Source organism: Pempheris klunzingeri, chromosome 2, assembly GCF_042242105.1.
Source record: "Pempheris klunzingeri isolate RE-2024b chromosome 2, fPemKlu1.hap1, whole genome shotgun sequence".
NCBI classification, from domain to species: Eukaryota; Metazoa; Chordata; class Actinopteri; order Acropomatiformes; family Pempheridae; genus Pempheris; species Pempheris klunzingeri.
Window position 1 is genome coordinate 7,991,389 of NC_092013.1, and position 18,666 is coordinate 8,010,054.

General features: G+C 39.3%; 1 protein-coding gene across 2 annotated transcripts in view; it reads left to right on the top strand.

The window, feature by feature from the left end:
- The window catches only part of cpne5b (copine Vb), a 116,910-nt gene that overhangs the window by 26,080 nt on the left and 72,164 nt on the right, over positions 1-18,666 (top strand). Inside the window, exons 2-7 of one of the 2 annotated variants that reach the window (XM_070852147.1) lie at positions 260-300; positions 662-708; positions 9,195-9,298; positions 11,178-11,217; positions 12,086-12,100; positions 14,598-14,674. In XM_070852147.1, coding sequence (XP_070708248.1) covers positions 260-300; positions 662-708; positions 9,195-9,298; positions 11,178-11,217; positions 12,086-12,100; positions 14,598-14,674 — 324 coding nt within the window. The remainder of the gene's footprint in view (positions 1-259; positions 301-661; positions 709-9,194; positions 9,299-11,177; positions 11,218-12,085; positions 12,101-14,597; positions 14,675-18,666) is intronic. The other variant, XM_070852139.1, reaches the window with a different exon arrangement.

An 18,666-nucleotide genomic window follows, 5' to 3' on the forward strand; every position in this document is an offset into this window, starting at 1 on the left:
ATGTGAGTCTGTGATCAGACTGTTTACTGCAAACAGCTTTGGCCAGTTTGTAACGTAGCTGGAGAGCCTACAGAATTTGAGCTACAGTATGTAATTAATGACTGTTTGAAATATAATAACAATATATGTTTGCACAAAGGTCAAAACATAGATTTCACCAGAAAGTGGTTTTGAATTGACCACTTCAGACCTGATCATGGTAGCATGACCATGTAACACTGAGTAACAATTCTTTCTCTTCTTTTTCTTCATTTTATAGAAATCTGCTGGATAAAGACACATTCTCCAAGTCAGATCCATGTGAGTATGTCATAAAGACTGAATGATTGTTTGTGCTCCCCTGTCATCCCTGTGCAGGTACTCTATTCCCTAAAAAAACACTGCTTTCTGTCCTGCTCCATTTTTGTCTTTTCTGTGTGGTTTTTGTCTGTCTTTGTGGATATGTTGCCCTGTGAATTGGGAAATCGTTGTTTTGCTCAGAGTGCCATGGCTGTTTGTTCACTGTACTGGAGCTAAAACCCTCACATTGATTTCCCATTTGGAATCTGCCTGCATTTCTCTGAATGTCTCCCTCTTTTTCTCTCTTGTTGCCTCTAATTTTCTCTCTCTTTTTCTCACAACATTTCATCTCTTTCTGTCCCTATCTGATGCCTTTTCACAGTATGCGTGCTCTATACACAAGGTGTTGAAACCAAACAATGGAGAGAGGTGAGGGAATACACCACACACACACACAGAAAGAAAGAAAAAAGGGTCTTATGTCCAATTAACTCATCACTGTGTGTTCGTTGTGAGTGTATGTGTTTGTGGGGGTGTTGGTGTGATGGGTTAGAGGGGTGAGGGGCTAGTTAAGACATTTCAGTTCTTTTTCTTTTCACTGTGTGTATGCAGTAGTTGCCTTCAACACTTCATTAAAGCGGTTCACCATCAGTTGTCTGAAAATGCCAGGGAAATATCCTCTAATTGGACGCTTCAACCAACAAAGAAAACCTCTCACAATGTAATGATCAATATGTGGACACTTTTGGGACTAAACAGCTCCCTGGGGGAGGTATTAAAGTCAGTTCTTTCTGTGTTTGGTTAATGTAATCCATGCAGCATTACCATTCACTCTCATCTTATCATTTGAGCATTTCTGTCAATTTGTTCATTACTTGTAGGTAAAATTAAATGTAAAAAAATCTGTACATATTCTTGATGTTACTGTCCTCTCCAGCAGTGACAGGTTACTTAAGTGATGCCACAGCCATGACAAACCACAACTATTTGTTATGGTACGCCTACCATGTAAACAACTGACAAAGTTTGACTAATGAGGCAGAATATAATAATCATAATAACCAGAACAGGACGACATTCTACATCTTTCATATTGTCCACAAAAGTCATGAAAAGACCAAAACAATGAATTGATTGTATTAGTATTGTCTGTGTATCCAAAGCTTGGTATAGGTTATTCCTCTGTGCTCCTTAAAGCTCTATTGTTGCCCATAAACTATTAAAAAAAACATCAGTGAGCCAACATGTTACCTCATTACGATGAATATGAATACTGTAATTTCAGTTAATCCCACAAACACTGTCCGGCTGCTGTGAGTAGTCACTGGAGCAACAAATCAATAGATGAACATTCAATAGTTCCCAACAAATGTAATTTACTCCTGTTTGACTACAGTACCTAGCTGTTTTAGCAAATTACTGAAAAATTGAATTATGTATTTGTGAACCCTTTTTAAAGATGTATATCTTTTGTGGGAATCGATTGGGCTTGAGGCTGAGAGCACAGAGGGAGTAGGCAACTGGGAAAGTATTGAGAAATGAACACATTATTGGTTTTGATCTTGGGATTAGTTGATAACAGCAAAAAAGAAAATCATCAGCATTATGCTCTATGGTGATCTAAAGACAGGATCAAGGACAGTAACAGTAAAACATGAGACAAGATAGAGGATAAAAGGTTGCGGCACAAGAACCTAATGTGAAGTTTTAATATCACAAAAAGCACTGAAACACTCTCACACCTGCGTGATTCAGTAGCAGTTTAAGTAGGTAAAGTAAATCAAGTCTGAAAAATGTGTTAACTCGAGCTTCAAAACGTATTACCAGTTATTTCTGGCCTGATCTGATTTCTGATCTAGTTCCAAAACTTTGCGAAGATAAATAGCAAAGTGTGTCTACTTTAGAAGATTTAATGCTTGATTTCAGTGCAAATACAAACATGGTCTCAAATGCTACCACTGGCTTGGTCATTTTTTCGTCCTGATTGACCATATTAAACAAGTCTGTTCAAAATGGATCAACATTTCTCACAAGCAGAGAATGGAGAGAGACCATGATAAATACCAAGAGCAACATTTGCTTGTTTTTTATGGTTTTTAAATGAAAGGGATGGTTTGGATTATTTGAAGTGAGCTTGTATGATGTACTGATGTATGATGTCCATAGTTAGGGCACCACACCCGCAGGGGAGCAGACAGAGTCTTTGCATAGATGCTAATCTTCCCTGGATGAGGTCAACTGAAAAATGTATTTTAGTTGAAACTGGGCTTTTTAGGTAAAAAAAAAAGGTATTTAATTGATCAGAATTTAATGGAATTCATATGTATTCATACAGTCAAATGACCCTCATTGCCTGCTTGTGTGTTTACCCGCTCAAAGCAGATGGCTGTGTGGGCTTTGAGTCAAATGTTGCTCAGGGACTGCAGGGAAATCTGTTGTGTGCATGTGTTTGAAGAAATGTGTATGCATATGTGCATACGCTTAAAGCATAGGCGTACGCATATGTAAAGATCTCTCCGTCATAAAACTTGCTTTTGCACTTCTCACAAAAGGCACTTTGTTGTTCTAGTCTGGCAACCGCTCATTGTAAGACAGGTTGTTATTCCACAGGAACATAATTAATATAACGAGCATTTCATCTTAGTTTATTTTCAAGTCAAAATACACTTCATTCTGTCATGTTCGCTGGGTTTGTTCCAAATATAGAAACACTTAAAGCAGTCAATTCCTTGCGGAGATAAGCCATCACAACCATAATCATATCGTTAAGAGGTGGTGGGTGTTGATGCGGCTCCAGGTGACGCTGTGTGAGACTGACCAAACCTGTGACCAAGACTAAGCAAGCCAAACAGGTGACTCACCACAGACTTCTAAATAACATTTTATGACAGGACCCTCTGGCATACTTGTCATGCTTGGGTCACATTTGATGATTTTCACCTCTATTTATCGTGCAAGTCATAATGACTGTCCTGTTGATACAGCTGGTGCGCTATATAAAAGGTCTTGATTGCATGAAGAATGTCTCCATCATTTTTGCTACAAGATTACAGAAGTGAATCATCTGTGCTCTTTCTCCTTTGGGGTGGCATGAGTTCATTCTCCTGCATGGTAAAGTGCTTTTGCTCTAGATTTGGTGGGGAAATACTTTTAGGGTGATTTCATGCTTGGGCTGATTGGAGGGGTTTTTCCTGGTCCAGAGGCTGTACTCCCTGAGGGTTCAGTATGTTTACTGAAGTGTAAAAGCTGTTGTGTAACTCAGGTGCACTAAAGAAAAACAGCCTCAATCTCACATTCTGGGAGTTGAATAAAGTTAAATAGAGCTCAACAAATTAAGTATTGTCATTATTAAGTATGATGACTGACAAGTGATTTGTCCCTGAAAATCTTGTTTTTGTTGACCTCCAGTGGTTTAACCTCTCACCTTGCTGCTGTGATGTACAAATGTACTTCGGTACACTGTGACATCACTGCTGAGTGCGGTTACAGTTGCAGGTAACAGAGCACATGTGTGAACACCCTGAGTGGTGTGAAACAGGCCTGATGCTAAATAAAAATAATGTGATTATGCATGCATAGCAAAATATCATTTGTTGTGGAGTTCCTCTTCAAATGATTCATGGTTTCATTGTTAAGAAATAAAAATTTGAAAACATACCATGGATGTATTAAGAGAACTCGATACTGTAATCTATGACGGTGCTCCATTAATTCACATAAAGGCTGCTCACTAAGTCCATCTGCCAAAAATGGTATTTTTTTTCTTTTAGGTCCATAAAGCTTGCACATTACAGTCCTTCTTTGGCATCCTGCTGGCTATGCACACAGAAACACACACCCAAATGGCACAAAAATAATCTACCAATACTGTTGTTCAAACAGTTTTTTGCTTTTATTGGGCCTAATGGATTAAGTTCTGTTGTATTCAGTTTCTTCTTTGTAATGACTGTAATGACAACATCTTTTTGGGCCAGTGAGCGTCACATGACCTCCAAGTCCAACTGGGCCCACAGCCCAAATTTGCCTCACAGCTCAGGGCTGGTATTAGGAAGTTAGAGACAAACCTTGGTAATTTGACAGCTTTTAGTGTACTGCAGCCTGCATAATAACCTGCGTACATCAGCGCAGCACTGTTGTCAGGAAAGAACCCACAAAAGCATAAATACTTCATTGAGTTTCCAAGCATATTTACTTTACTTTTGTATTTATTTTGCTGACAATTTTTCATTTACTCCTTACATTTTAACACCAACATTTGTGCTTTCTACTCCTCACATTTTCAAAACAGGCTCGTTACTTCAGTGGCGAACTACTGATTATTCTTTAAATGTTGCATCATTGCGCATCTTCCCAACATTATTTCAACATAACGGGCAGGACAATATCACATAAAAAAAAGATGATCCCTTGCTTTGACCATTGGTGCATTTCATACATAATAGACATACAGTAACGAGACAAGGCAGATGAGAAGGAGCCTGGACTGCGGAGAAAAAGCGTCTAGCGAATATGACATCTATGCAGGGAGAAAGAATAACTGTCCAGTTTGATTGTGACATCAGACGTTTCCACATACTGTTGGTACTCTATGTGAGTGTGAGTAGCTGCACTGGTGTGTGTGTTGCTGCATGTGTGTATGTATCTCGTACCATATATGTGTGCACATGTCGCACCCTCACACAATCACAGCTCTGGCAGCTAAGGTATCCACAACTCTATTACTCCTGGGGGGGGTTGTTCAATATTCCGTGTGTTTCTCTCTCTTGCTTGGGGAATTTTAAACACAACCCAGTGCTTTTCACTGAGGGCCAAAACATAAAAAAATTCTGTCTACACGCCTCTCTCAATTTACCCCTTTCTGTGTGAACACAAGACTCCACCGTTATTATACCAGCACTAGGTTACCGTCTACTGAACATGGTACAGGGAGAATAAAAATCCATGTTGGCCAAAGAGCTACAGGACATTCATTTGGCAAGAATCCCCACTGGTGGTTCATTTGTGCTCTGGGGAAGAAGATAATGAAATCTTTGTCAGGTTTGGAGCAAAAGAACCACAAAGATAATGAAGGATTAGACTCATGTCTTGTTATCGCTATCCTGTGCTGGGGCCTTTATTCTACACCATGTGTGTGTAGCCTACATGTAGAGGGTGTTGGTCGGAGACTTCATGCCAGATTCTTATTAGCCAGCTCCGGCAGCCCAGCAGTATCTAATGAACTCTGTGGCACGGTATTGTCTCTCCCTCTCAGTGGGGAAATCACATTATGGAGCTCATCTTTGCCATCACCCACCTCTGTACTAGCATGTACTCACAGCTTCATCAACACCTCAGGGTCTCTTAGAAAGTCTGGGCGGCGCACACATTCAACATCCGTGTCCTTTTCTCTACTTTTCTCTCTAGCTGGTCTTAAATTTAGATTTTCAGTCAGTGGGCTCACACATAGAAAAAGACAACCTTAAATAGCAAGTTCAAAGAGGTGGTCAGCATTATGTAACAGCTTTGAAGTGTATGGTTTTACAGCCTTTGAGGCGTCCTAATTGCCCACAATGTATTGTATTTGGTGTTTTCACTGTATTGATTATTAACTCACATATCCTCCTACAGTACCTCCCGTCCACATTATGGAAAAACAAACACGACTCCTACTTGCAAATGCCTACTTGACATTGATTGAAATAGTAGAGTTTGGCAGCTTTCCAATTAAAGAAGACATGTTTGGCTCAAACACATTGGAGTTGTATGACAGATTTTGCATCTTGTTGTAAATTGCAGGCAAGAGACACAGTGTAGCACGGCTCTGTTTCCAGCTCTTGCATGAATTAAATCACCACTCCAGTACTTATTACAATATTAATGAAGGATTAAGATGAAGATAAAAGTCTGTGTGAAGAAATAATAAATGTGTTTTGAGTTTCTCACACCGTAGGAAAATGTGTCATTAAACGGCCTGCCTAATTTGAATGCTAAAAAAATTGGCAAGTGTTTAAAAATAGATTTTAAAATCGTGAAACGATAAGCAGCTTTCTCTGCTCTGAAACACGTGTCTGCTGATGGCGCTATAACCAGGAGGATTGTCTAAAAACACGCCCACCACAATCTCCACAAGACCGATAGCTGCTGTTTAATCTGTTTATCCCCTGATTTCTTTCAAAGTCTTTCATGGTTCCTTTGGTATTTACTGCTATTACCTTTGACCTACTAAGTCTAGATCACTATAGACTTGATGCTGGAGCTTTAACTAGCCTAGCATTACCAGTTTAGCATGTGTTGACTGCTTTGCTGTTGCAGACGGGGCATCTCTTCCAGAGAGACGTGTCTGTGAGTCAGAGCAGCTTCTCTCTGTTAGCACTACATTAGATGTCACAGGCACTCCAGATAGTTTTGGCCGCAGGTTTGTTAGCAGGCGTGCTAGTGCAAGCACTTGAGTTGGCCGCTTCTGCTGAGTGTACCGCTGTTTGGCGGTGTGAGAAGGTTTGTGAGTGCAAGCTACCGGTTGTGTGGCCTGGTCCACAGTCACCCTTCCCACCTGCAAACCAGTACTCAACCCTTGCTGGCCCTGTTGATATTCCCATTGGTCTGCGAGCCATCCCCACCGTGTTCAACATCACACTCTAGTGATAGGACTCAATTATCTGTAATGTTAGGTTAGTGTCACCAGCCACTATATTTACTGCCTTCCTGGGGCAGAGCTTCTCACATACAGATGATCTAGTTTTTATATAGTATTAGGGAAGTGGTTAATATTTTCAACAGCACTATTTTCTGTAAGGGTTGCATTTTTCTGGTGAACACCTCTGTTCTGGAAATTGCTCATCCCCCTATATTGTCAAACATACCAAGGAAACCCATACATCCTCTGAATGCCCTAGGTCTCTATTTTGTGGTTGTACAGTTTAATGAGGCTGTGATTATCCTAGAGGTCATAAGAAGTCATTTCATATAGCATCATCACACATCACCGCACATAAATACAATTAGGCTGATCCACAAGAGTCTCAGGTTTCCTATCATACCCAGTCTATGCAATTCTAAGGGTATTTAGGGACCAATATGCAGAAATATTATAAACAATTTCAGAATGGGCAAAAATAACATTTATATTCATGCAAAAAGTTGTACGATCTTTTCCCTAAAGCTGCATGGGATTAGCGTATAGTGGGCATGTTTGTAAAGGCCAGACTCATGGGTAGCAACCTGTCATTCAGATATCTTGAGGTGAGAGGTAAATGGACCTTTTTGAAAATGGCAATACATGACAATACATTTTTTTTCCCCCAAATTTAACTCAACTTTGGATCCTATTTTGGATCCCCATGGTTGGTACCAATGGATTTATCTTAGTATCTTCACTCTAGCTTTAAAACTGAACCCGCTATAGCCTCTGACAGACAGTAATGTCGGCCAAGGGTGCAAACATGTCTTTGAGGGTTAAAAACACCACACAGAGGCCTCCAATTATTTTCATGAGGGGGGTGGGCAGTGGGGCTGCTGTCTCACATTAATTAGCCCCCTTGGCATGCTACTGTGATAACAGTGCATCAATGAGCCAAAAAAACCTGAACACAGTGAAAAACAGTTTAACAACATAGTCCACAGTCTTTCCACATGTGTTCATGTGTTATTTTTCTAAAATGTATTATGTGTTAAAGAAAAAAAGGATCAAATGTAAGCAGAGAAACAGTGATCACTGTAAGTAATCAGATGTCATGTCAAAGACGGTCACTAAACACAGGCAGTCATGTAGTTATGTTTTACCGGGAAATTCTTTTCTTGTGAGCTACAATAAAAGATGGATTACTGCCCCCCAAAAGCCCCAGATTCACTGTGTGTCTGTGGGTTGTAGTTAATCTCATCAATCGTGTTGAGGAAATAAAAAAAAAAAAGTAAATAAATGAAGCTCACTCGGGTAGTCATCAAAATCAAGACTTTTATTTTGCTGTATGTGTGTTTAAATAGAGAATGACAGACTTCAGCTGAAGCATATTAATGCCTTCAGTTAATGTCCATTAATGATACTGTTAATTGTGGTATGTTGTACAGTAGGTCACAGCTGCAACAATCTCACTGATTCTATTTGTGTTTGTGCCAAACCAATGTTTAATGTAAATGACTGTATAATTAAACGGTCCTCAAGAATCAAATCTTCACACTTCATTTTGATTGTGTTTGATTAAAAAGGGTAATTCCAGGAAGCTTTAAATGATTTATGCATGTACTGTATCTCACATTTGAAACTGTTGATCAGCTGTTTGTAAAGTATATGCATGTGGGTTTGTGGATCGTTGCCAGCTTTTTCTTTGGCATATCTCCCTGCATTTGGCACTCTGGGAATGAGATTCCCACTAATTAGAAGAGCCTTAATCACTGCCTTTCCCCTCCTCTCCCTTCCCACTCTTTTCCCACTTCCACTGCCCCCCTCCTTTTCTGTCCGAACCTCCCCACTCCAGTTTGGCCCCTTTTCTTCCCACTGCTCTTCATACCTCTTAAGCTGATTTTCTTTTTTTTCCTCTATTTTTCTCTCCAAGTCCACCTAATTTGTTTCTCTCTACACATTTTCCTCACCTCTGTCGTTATCTCTTTCTCTCTGTGGGGTTGACGAGTTAGTTACCCTGCTGTAATTAATGTGGGAGAGGAGTGAGGATCAAGGAAGCAGGGAACACACCCCTGGCTTCCTCTGCACCGCTGCACCGTGTGAAAGCACCTCCATTAATCAGGCTGCTGTAAATTTCTAAGTATGTATGTGTAATAAGAGAGTGTCTGAGACAGAGAGGAAAAGAGCAAAAAAAAAAAAGATAAAGGGCAAGGAGACAACAGCATCAACTGTATTTGTTTATTAAATAGCATTTTATTCTTTTGCTTTTCCTTCCATCAGTTTTGTCTCCTGACCTTCATCTGTCTCTCTACCTCTACAGTTTGGCAGAACGGAGGTGATAGACAACACCCTAAACCCCGACTTTGTTCGAAAGTACATCATGGACTACTTTTTTGAAGAGAAGCAGAACCTTCGCATTGACTTGTGAGTGATTTCTTTTGAAGTCGTATTATCACTGTATTCTCCAAACTGCCCTCTGTCCACCCACACCATGATGTTTTGTTCTCGCTCTCTGTTCTTTGCTGATTGAGAGCCCTGCGTTTACGGTCTTAAAAGATCGACCGCTAAATCCTGCCCCTGGACAGCATTTGCCCAATCATAGCTTAGAAACCACGGCACGCCTGTCAAGCTTTGCCTTTCTTCACATGCTGAAACGATGTGCATGGGACTCTAAAAAGAACAAAATACCAAGAGTTTGGAGGACGTTGTATCTTTTTTATCCTTTATAAAACCAAAAATACAAATACAAAAGAATTTTACCGAAGCTTATTTTAGAGAGTTACATTATTCTTCCTCATTACATCCTTCCTCTTGTAAAATGATGCATACAATATGAACATTAAAGCATGAATGTAATCTCTGTATTGCTTATAGTAGTACATTTTCCTTTGATAAATATCAAAATCATCCCTTGTGGGTAATTTTAGAACATTTTGATTACATTTTTATTCACATATTTAGGTTTAGAATCAGTCCTATAGCACAATATCATATATTTAAGTGCATATTTAAGCCCTTTATGAAGATTCTTGTTGTAAAACATGGAGTTTTTAATGTTTCCAGGTAACTTTTTTATTTTAAAAACAAGAGTAAAGGACTCTTAAATATGCACTGAATGGCTACCTACATAACATCATGCTAAAAGACTGAGGCTGAAGCCACATATCAACAGTCAAGATAACTTTTGTGACATGTAGGTGATTTTCATACTGATTGAAACCACTTGCAGTTTTAATCAAGCAGCCTCTTTCAGTGTTTCTGTCTCTCCTTGATGATTTCTCACTCCAATTTAATCTGTTTCTGACAAGAGTCATATTTTTTAAAACTCATATTTCAAAATATATCATTCCTGCATATGTGGCCTGATACCGGGCCAGCTTGAAGGGTTAACTGCAAGCTTTTTACAGGCAGGAATGCTGCTTCAGCACTTACTGTGATTTGTTAAGCCCTTTCATGAATGCAAATGATACAAACAACCATTCTCTCAAAGCTCCATCAACTGAATGACCCATAGCACAACCCTTACATCTTCTACAGCAATGCCAAATTACATCTATAAAAACAGATGTAATTTGGCAGCTCTTTATCATTTAATCTTTTTTTGTTCAATGAATAGCGAGAGAAAAACATGAATACTGTAGTGTGTGGCTATTGGCAATATGTTATTCTCATGTAATTCTCATGAACCTCTACTCTTAATGTTAGTTCATTGCTGTCTATTTGTGCCTGATTAATCTCCAGGTGAACAGGATCTATCGTTTCATCAGATGTTTAATCTTGGTGCATCACATATGCTCCATTTCCCCTCACTTTAATAGCGTTATATTCACATGCAAATCAGACTAGGTCCACCACTCATTATTCTGGAAGAGGAGAATGGATCTTGTTAAACCCTTCCCCAATTACTCTGTTCCACAACATCTGTCAAGACACTGAGATCCTGACCTTTTTTGATCTTTTTATCTTTTATCTTATTTTACACATTTGTCTTTTAAGATCTCTCATGATGTCCACCCACCCCTTCAGATACTGTGCTCTTCAGTTAAGCAAATTCAAATATCATCGTATTTTCTTTTATCTTGATATCTTTCTTTCCTCTCACATTTAATTTCAGTCGATACTCTTCCCCTTTACTGTCATACCCTTTAACTCGCCTAGATGTTTGAGGCACACTATGTCTTTAAACATACAAAAACAAACCAACATAGAACATATCAAGCAAAACGTCCCCACTTAGATAAGAGTCTTCTCCACCTTCTTTGGACTAACATGGCTTTGCTGCTTTCATTTTCTTTTCTTTCAGGTATGATGTCGACTCCAAAAGCCCAGACCTGTCCAAACATGTGAGTACACATATTTTAACCTTGAACCACAGATAAATGGAGGCCAGTCTTGAGTAAAATCTGAATTATTGGCTTCAGTGGCTCTGAAAATGTGAAAACTAAATATTGCTTGATGGAATATGGTGTTCAAAGGGATATGAGATTGGGCAAACTCTTTTTATCTGTGGTCTAATGGCGGCAGTGTTTATGTTTTTCTGTTTCTGCATGTTTTGATTTGGTGTTCCCTGCTGCATGGTTTCTTCTTGATGAAATAAAGCAAAACCTTTTTATTGCTTGATTGTAGAATTATCCAAATACAAATTTTTTTATTTTTCTCCTTATTTAATGTCCTTGTTACGGTAACAGGGGTTAACTATGCCATAATAGCGCTATGAATATGCAATTTCTATTCCTATATATCTTGAGCCGTATATTGTCTCATGGTTTAATTTGTTTTGGTACTGTAGTGATAGGCATTGTGCAATAACGTTCGATACAATCATGTAGAAAACCTTTGACTATGCAATGCTTTTATCATTTAGTTTCCATTTTAGACAAAATATTACATAATACATAAATTGTTTTTCATCTCTAAGCCTGGAAACTATGGTGACAAAAAGCATTGACAAAAGTTCAAAATAATCAGCTTTGATGATTATTTGATGAGTATTTGGATGACTGGGATTTGCATTTTTTCATCACTAGTTTTCCCCACATGTGCTTTTAGTTCTGGCACAGCATGTTGTCTTTCCACTCGCCATCTCGAGCAGTGCTAGGAGTGCTAGGTACTTGGTACAGTGTTGTGTCCTGGTATATGATGTGCTCTGTTGTTACTGTCGTTGTTGTCGTTGTTGTTGTTGTTGCTGCTGCTGCCCAACCTTTCTGGAAGCCTGCAGAACTCAACGTAGGTCCTCAGTATCTCTCTCACTTCTGACACTGCATGGCTGCTGTCTCACATCAATGATCCTTTTCTTAGGAGGAATGATGGTGTCACTGATCAGAACAAAACTACTGAGAGCCAAGCCAGCCTATCCATGCAGCCCTTAACCATCGTCACAGTCTCAAAGGCCTCCAAGATGGCCACAATGTGAAAAGAAATATTCAGTGACTGTGTCTTTCAGCAGCTTTTGTAACATGATGACAGATGGTGAAATTGTCCAGGCTCCTCCTTGTACAGTAACAATAAGTGGAATCAGTGGGCATAACAAACCAGAGACACACTGAAATGAAACACACAATAGCCTGGTGTTGAATTATTTAGTGTGCTCTGACTGCCAAGGCCAAAGTTAAAGAGTCTTTGATTTGAATTGTCCCATATCTTTGCTGTGAGTAGTGTAAAGACTGTAAAGACGGTGTTGAAACGAAACAGAGTCTTTTTTATATATCCCGTCTAACGTACCATATTAATGTACTTGGAGACTTTGTCTGGTTAAAACCCTTTAACGTCCTCACCAAGAAAAAAGCAATGAAAAAATTTATTCTTTATATATTTTATTTCCTTGCGGCACTAATCACAAAAATCTATGTTTTTTTAAGAACAGACCCCACATTTTTTGAAATATTGGCCTCAACCAAACGGTTGAGATGCCGTAAGTAAAACATGTTTTCAATAAGATATAGTGAGTCAAAATGTGCTCTACCATATGGTTGAGCAGAAGGTTAAAGGGTTAAAGACATGATTATGGCTGAAACTATAATTCTGTCTCTACACAAATGCCTTACAATGTTGTCAATCATGTTTATTGTCATTTTAATCCCTCCACTTTATCCATTTGTCTGTTATCCTCCACAATCCATTGAACCAGTGGTTCCCAACAGGTAGAGCCGATTGTGAGTAGATCACTACTTTGAAATTGACCTCTGGAGCAATGGTTTTATTTTGAAGTACTATTTCATGCTTCCCAAACAGTAAAGACACAACAACATGCAACTTTACAGAACACGTAGCTCCAAATTCACCTTCTTCTATTCAGCCTTTAGCCCCAGTTGCACTTAAGTTATTGTGGTGTTAGGTGTGTGAACTATAATGAAAGGGTAGCACAGTGGTTAGCTTTGTCTCCTCGCCGCAAGAAGCTCCTGGGTTTAAATCCATTGACAGGTGGAATAGATGGAAGAAAATAAGCTGAATGGGTGTTAAATTGGCACTGGTACTGTGTGTGTGTGGACCCTGACCTGATGTCAAAAGGACAACTCAGGCCCTGAGGCTAGACTAGTTGGAAACCACTACATAAACCATGCGTACACAGCCTTTGTGGTTATGGCGGCATTTGATTTCAGTTCAACAAAATTTGCTTTACATTTCATTCCAAAACTGGATGTGACCATCACATTGTCTTTGAACAAAAAGACACCACCCTTTCTTTCTCACAGCTGACAGCAAGTATATAGTATAAGTATTCATTCACACTTATACCTACCTACGAAAAGTGATGCATTAAAACTTGTATATATCCCATGTAATTGTGAACGGAAGATTTTCTTTTTTAATTCTGAGGGGAAAATGCAATATTTAAAGATATTTTTGCATTAAAATACGTTTTGATAAAACCACATTGCCTGCATGTTGTTTGAGTCATATCTTTAACATCTTTCAACGCTAAAATGTGAATCTGTCATTCATAGCTCAATATTAAGTAAATGTTAAGGCCATCCGTTTCAATCATCTCTCCTTCAAGTCTGAGAAATAAAGTTTTTCTAATAGCAGAAGTTTAAGGAACAGCATTTACCATACTCACATGGTGGCCATTTTCCTCTCACCTCATGCTGAGGGTAGGAAGCTCAAATGCTGCTTCAACTGCAAGGTCAACTTTGGAAGCGATATTTAGCCTCTTTCCCACAAAGCAAGCATGACATATTCGGTATCAATGGATTTTTTGCAATCTCAAGAAAGGACCTCCAAAAGTCAGTAACATTAATGCCATGATCAATGAGGCACTTATGGTTCTATTTTTCACTTTTAGATGGTTATATTATGTTAGAAACAGGCCTACCAGCTGCAGTTGAATTTTTGGCCCATTCAAACAAGAACATTTCGTTTAAAAGATCAGTTCACCCATTTTTTTCCCCCTCTCTGTGTTAATGGCACGTTATTGTGTCACGTGTTACGGGAAGGCACACTCGACTCCTGTTTTGGTCTGTCTACTGTCAGATGATTTCATTCCATTGTTTCATTGTCCATATTTCGATGCACAGGCCTTGTTTTAAAGGTTGACCTTCAAATTTAAAGATGCATTAGTGAGCAATCTTTACTTTACAATGTTTCCAGTGGTAAGAGAATGGGTGGAATGATCCTGAGTTTTGTTTTTAAGTCTGTCTACTCTAATTTGTGTCTTTCCACTTCACATATGCCAACCTATGTCTTCCTTCCTTCCTCCCTTCCTCCCTCCCTTCCTTCCTTCCAGGACTTTTTGGGTCAGACCTTCTGTACTCTCGGGGAGATTGTTGGATCACCCGCCAGTCGACTGGAGAAACCACTGGGGTGAGTAAGAGTTTTAGCCACTTTTCTCACAGCCTAAATACCCCTGACTCCAAATGTGATTAAGGAACACCATGCAGCGCTAAGAGGGGAGTTAAGACAGAAGAAAAAATGGTTCGGAGCCAAATGCAATGACCTTTCTCAGGTACAGGCCTACGGTTTATAATCTTGGCTTCATTTGTATTGAGAAATCTTTAGAAATGGACTGGAGAAGGAGTTAATTTGTTTGGTGAAGGAGAGGGCATAAAACTGAGAGAGTGTTAATATGTGAAATGGCAGGAGGATGAGGAGAAGGAGACACATTGGTGATTTGGCAAGACATGAGAGGAAACAACATTGATCAGACAAAAGAGAGGAAAGGAGGGGGAGACAACACATCCTACAGATGTTTTCCACAGATAATCATTGTCATTAAAGAAAACGGTGAAGCGCCGAACCAAATTACCCAAATTACAACTCATCTCCACAGCTCGTGCTCTCACACTGGCTGAGAAAAACATAGTGTTAATGGCTTATCCTGTGATTTGACTTTATACATCTATCATCCATCATCATCATCATCACCATCAGTTTGTTGAGCTCTTGAGTGATTCAGGTGAAGTCATTTAAATGTTGCATTCAGTGAAGTTACCTTTGGATGTGTTACCTTGGCGAACACAGAGGGAATATTTGAATAATACTGATATTCAACCTTGAATTGTCTGAGATGTTGTTGCTATGTAGATGTATGGATCCACGTTGAATCTACAGCTGCAAAGAAAACCGTATTCTAAGCAGATTTTGGAGCAAAGGGTACAATCTCCTTGCAATGGATTTATTCATTCATCTGTTGGGTTGACTCATTTTTTGAAATGCAAATGAATTATTAATGTATAATTATGACTGAAATAGAGGTCAGTTGCCCTCCGTCATCATGTTACAATCATTCATATAATCTCAAAGTGTAATTCCTGTTTATCATACACTGGGTCAACTTCCTTTGTTCTTCCCTGGTTCTACATACTGCAACCCTACTCTAGCATGAGCATTACGTATGGGAAAGTACATACAGAGAAGAAGTTATGCTTAGATATTTAGCCCTACACGGATGCTGTGTACACTTAAAATAAGGGGTTTCTGTGGACCCGCAGGGCACAGGGGATTGCAGAGAAGAAAGCATGCATCTCAATGCATTTCTAAAAATCTTAAGTACACCATATGTATCTGCAGTCCTGTGTGAAAACCCAGTGCATTTTCATTTCCACAGTTTCAAATGTCTCCAAAAACCTCTAACTGAGTAATATTGTTATTTTAATTCAAACCATCAATCCAACCAAGTAGTTTTAGTGCCTAAAATTTATTAAACTGCAACAGTTTCAGTTAACATCTTTTTATTTACTGTTACTTTGACAACAAAGGTCCAGTATGACTGAATGAGAACTGTTAGGAGTGATGGGATGGTTAGAACAGTTGCCCAGAGCATCAATCACTGATGTGGAAGGGTGCTTTGTGCATTAGTATTAGATGTCAAAGGAGATGACAAAGTGTCTGTGTTTGATGCCCTGGGAATGAGAACTGGTTGGAAAGCCAAACATCTCTTAAACATCAACTTTTCATGAGCTGCTTTTCTTCAGTTTTGTGACAATCATTGCATGTTTTTTTTTTTTTGTGTGAAAATCAACATGTTGTAACAGCCAATAACATGACTACACTACAGTGAGCTGGCTGCATAGCTGTGCAGGTATTTCCCTGAAACTGATGGGTTGGGCAGTTATATTTGTTATCCCTCTGCTGCCTTACTGGCATCTGAACAGGGGAGCCTCATTGATGTTGCAACAAGTAGATCCATGAATGAAAATTCAATCAGAAGCCTTCGGGAGATTTCGGGATAGGACTGTGCACAGCTTACTTATGTGAGAGTGGGTTCTCGCCTTTGACAAGCATGAAATAGAGCCATACGGGACACTTCTTCAGCTTTTCTGAAAAATTCACAATCATCAACTTTGGAGATATTTGATTTTCTTTGGACAAAATGCTATTTGGTAAAACAAATCCGGTGGTTTTGGGATTGTGTCAACAGCTAACAGCAGAGAACATCACATGTTGGTTGTATTCACAGAGGCAGCAGCATATTTCATGACATTTGGACTTTCTCTTCACCAGGGATCTGCAAGAGAGGCAGATCCCTCAGATGGATGCAGTAAGAATCATATTGGCATAAGTGCACATGAAGCATACCAAAAGTGTCTCTCTATAGCACACCCTGACAATGATGACACAGTTGCAAAACTGTTGCAAAAACATTTTCTTACACTCTCTGTCTGTGTGTTTTTCTCATAGCACATGTACTATTGATGTTGCTGACTTAAGGGGACCACAGCAGTGAAAATTTCAGTGTGCCCTGACTCTGTCTCTATATTGAGAGCATAAACCTTAATAATGCTATTACAAGTTTAATATCAAACCATTTATTTTTGAACTGAAAATTTATATGGCTTGGGTAGAAAAGGAAATAGATCTCTTGCCAAATTATGCATTTTTAATTTGAGACACTCTGCAGCCGAGAGATAACACAACTGCTTGCCAAATTTTATTCTTATGGCAGCCTTTAATCTTTCTTTAAAGGCTGCAAAAAATAAAGCTCTCCTTATGGTGGAAACCTCTGCAACAAAAATTTGAGAAGTTTTGCTTTGGGGTGCATGTAAGGCAAGCCCTCCTTTGAAATCGTCAACTGCCACCAAACTAGCACAACTCTGTATCATGCAGAGAGTGGCTCATCAATCTTTTGATGATCCGCATAAAACTGTGTTTATTTTATGTCTGATGTTTATTTTTAACACAGTTTCATGATTCAGATATCGGGATCAGTTGTATTCTGAGCTCTCACATGACAGTTCAATGAATGAGTGTGTGCTTTTAATAGATATGTAGTTCAATCTCTTCAAATTCAAGTGCTGTCTGATATTAACCTTGTGTGTTTGTTCAAGGCTTGAGGCTTATGTGAACTTGAATAAAAGTGTTGATCAGCAACTTTTCAAGCTATACTGGAGAAGTTGTGCAGTGGCTTTGTTTTACCGTCATTGAGGGAGAGTCACCGAGGTTAAGAGCAACAAAACACAAACAGAGGCCCACTGAGCACCATCACACACACACACACACTCACAGAGTGATGCATTACCCTGGCAGAAACGCTACCCAGTGGAGTTTTTCATGTTTCTGTGGTTATGAAGAGTGATTCACATTTCATTGCTCGGAAATGTCAAGACATTTGTCTAAGCTGTGCTGAGCCAATGCGAGAATGGTTTAGAGCATGTGTTTGTTTTTCATGTCTGTCTCAACCAGTTCACTGCTGCTAATCTTTTCGCTTGTACACACAGGACATAAAATCTCTGTCTAAGAGGTGAGTGAGGGGATCTTTGGCAGCATTGGACTGTTGAACTGTCCGCCTCTCTGACTGCCCCCCTTCTACCTAAATGTATGCATTATATCACCAATACCCAACACTGCCCTGAGAGAATCTTTTTCTCTTCTCGTATGTCTCCGTGTCTAAGCATGTGCTGCATGTGAGCACACACACACGCTCACACATTCAGAGTGATGAACATTTTGCAAATTGATTTCATAAATGTTCTTCCTTGGTTAAATGCCAGATGAATGCATAACAATGCATTTTATTCTTGTTTCGCGTTCCCTTTTCTCTAGCTAATTGTAATGGCTTTAATCTTCCTGAAATTAGTGCTTGTTTAATTAGGCAGCAGTTGTTGTGATTTTCATTATCGAAAAACGGCTTCTGAGAGTAAAGCGAGTGTGAGCGAGGGAGAAGAGACGAGAGGAAGAGAGAGAAGAAAAGGTGACATCAATGACGATTCGGAGAGTGGTTGTGTGCTTGAGGCACGTGGACATCCAGACAGAGACAGAAACACAGACGAAGGCAATCAAAGCAACTGTTTCTAGTCTGACTGTACTCAGATACACAACAGAACTCACCAGGAAACAGTGAAAAGACATTACAGCAG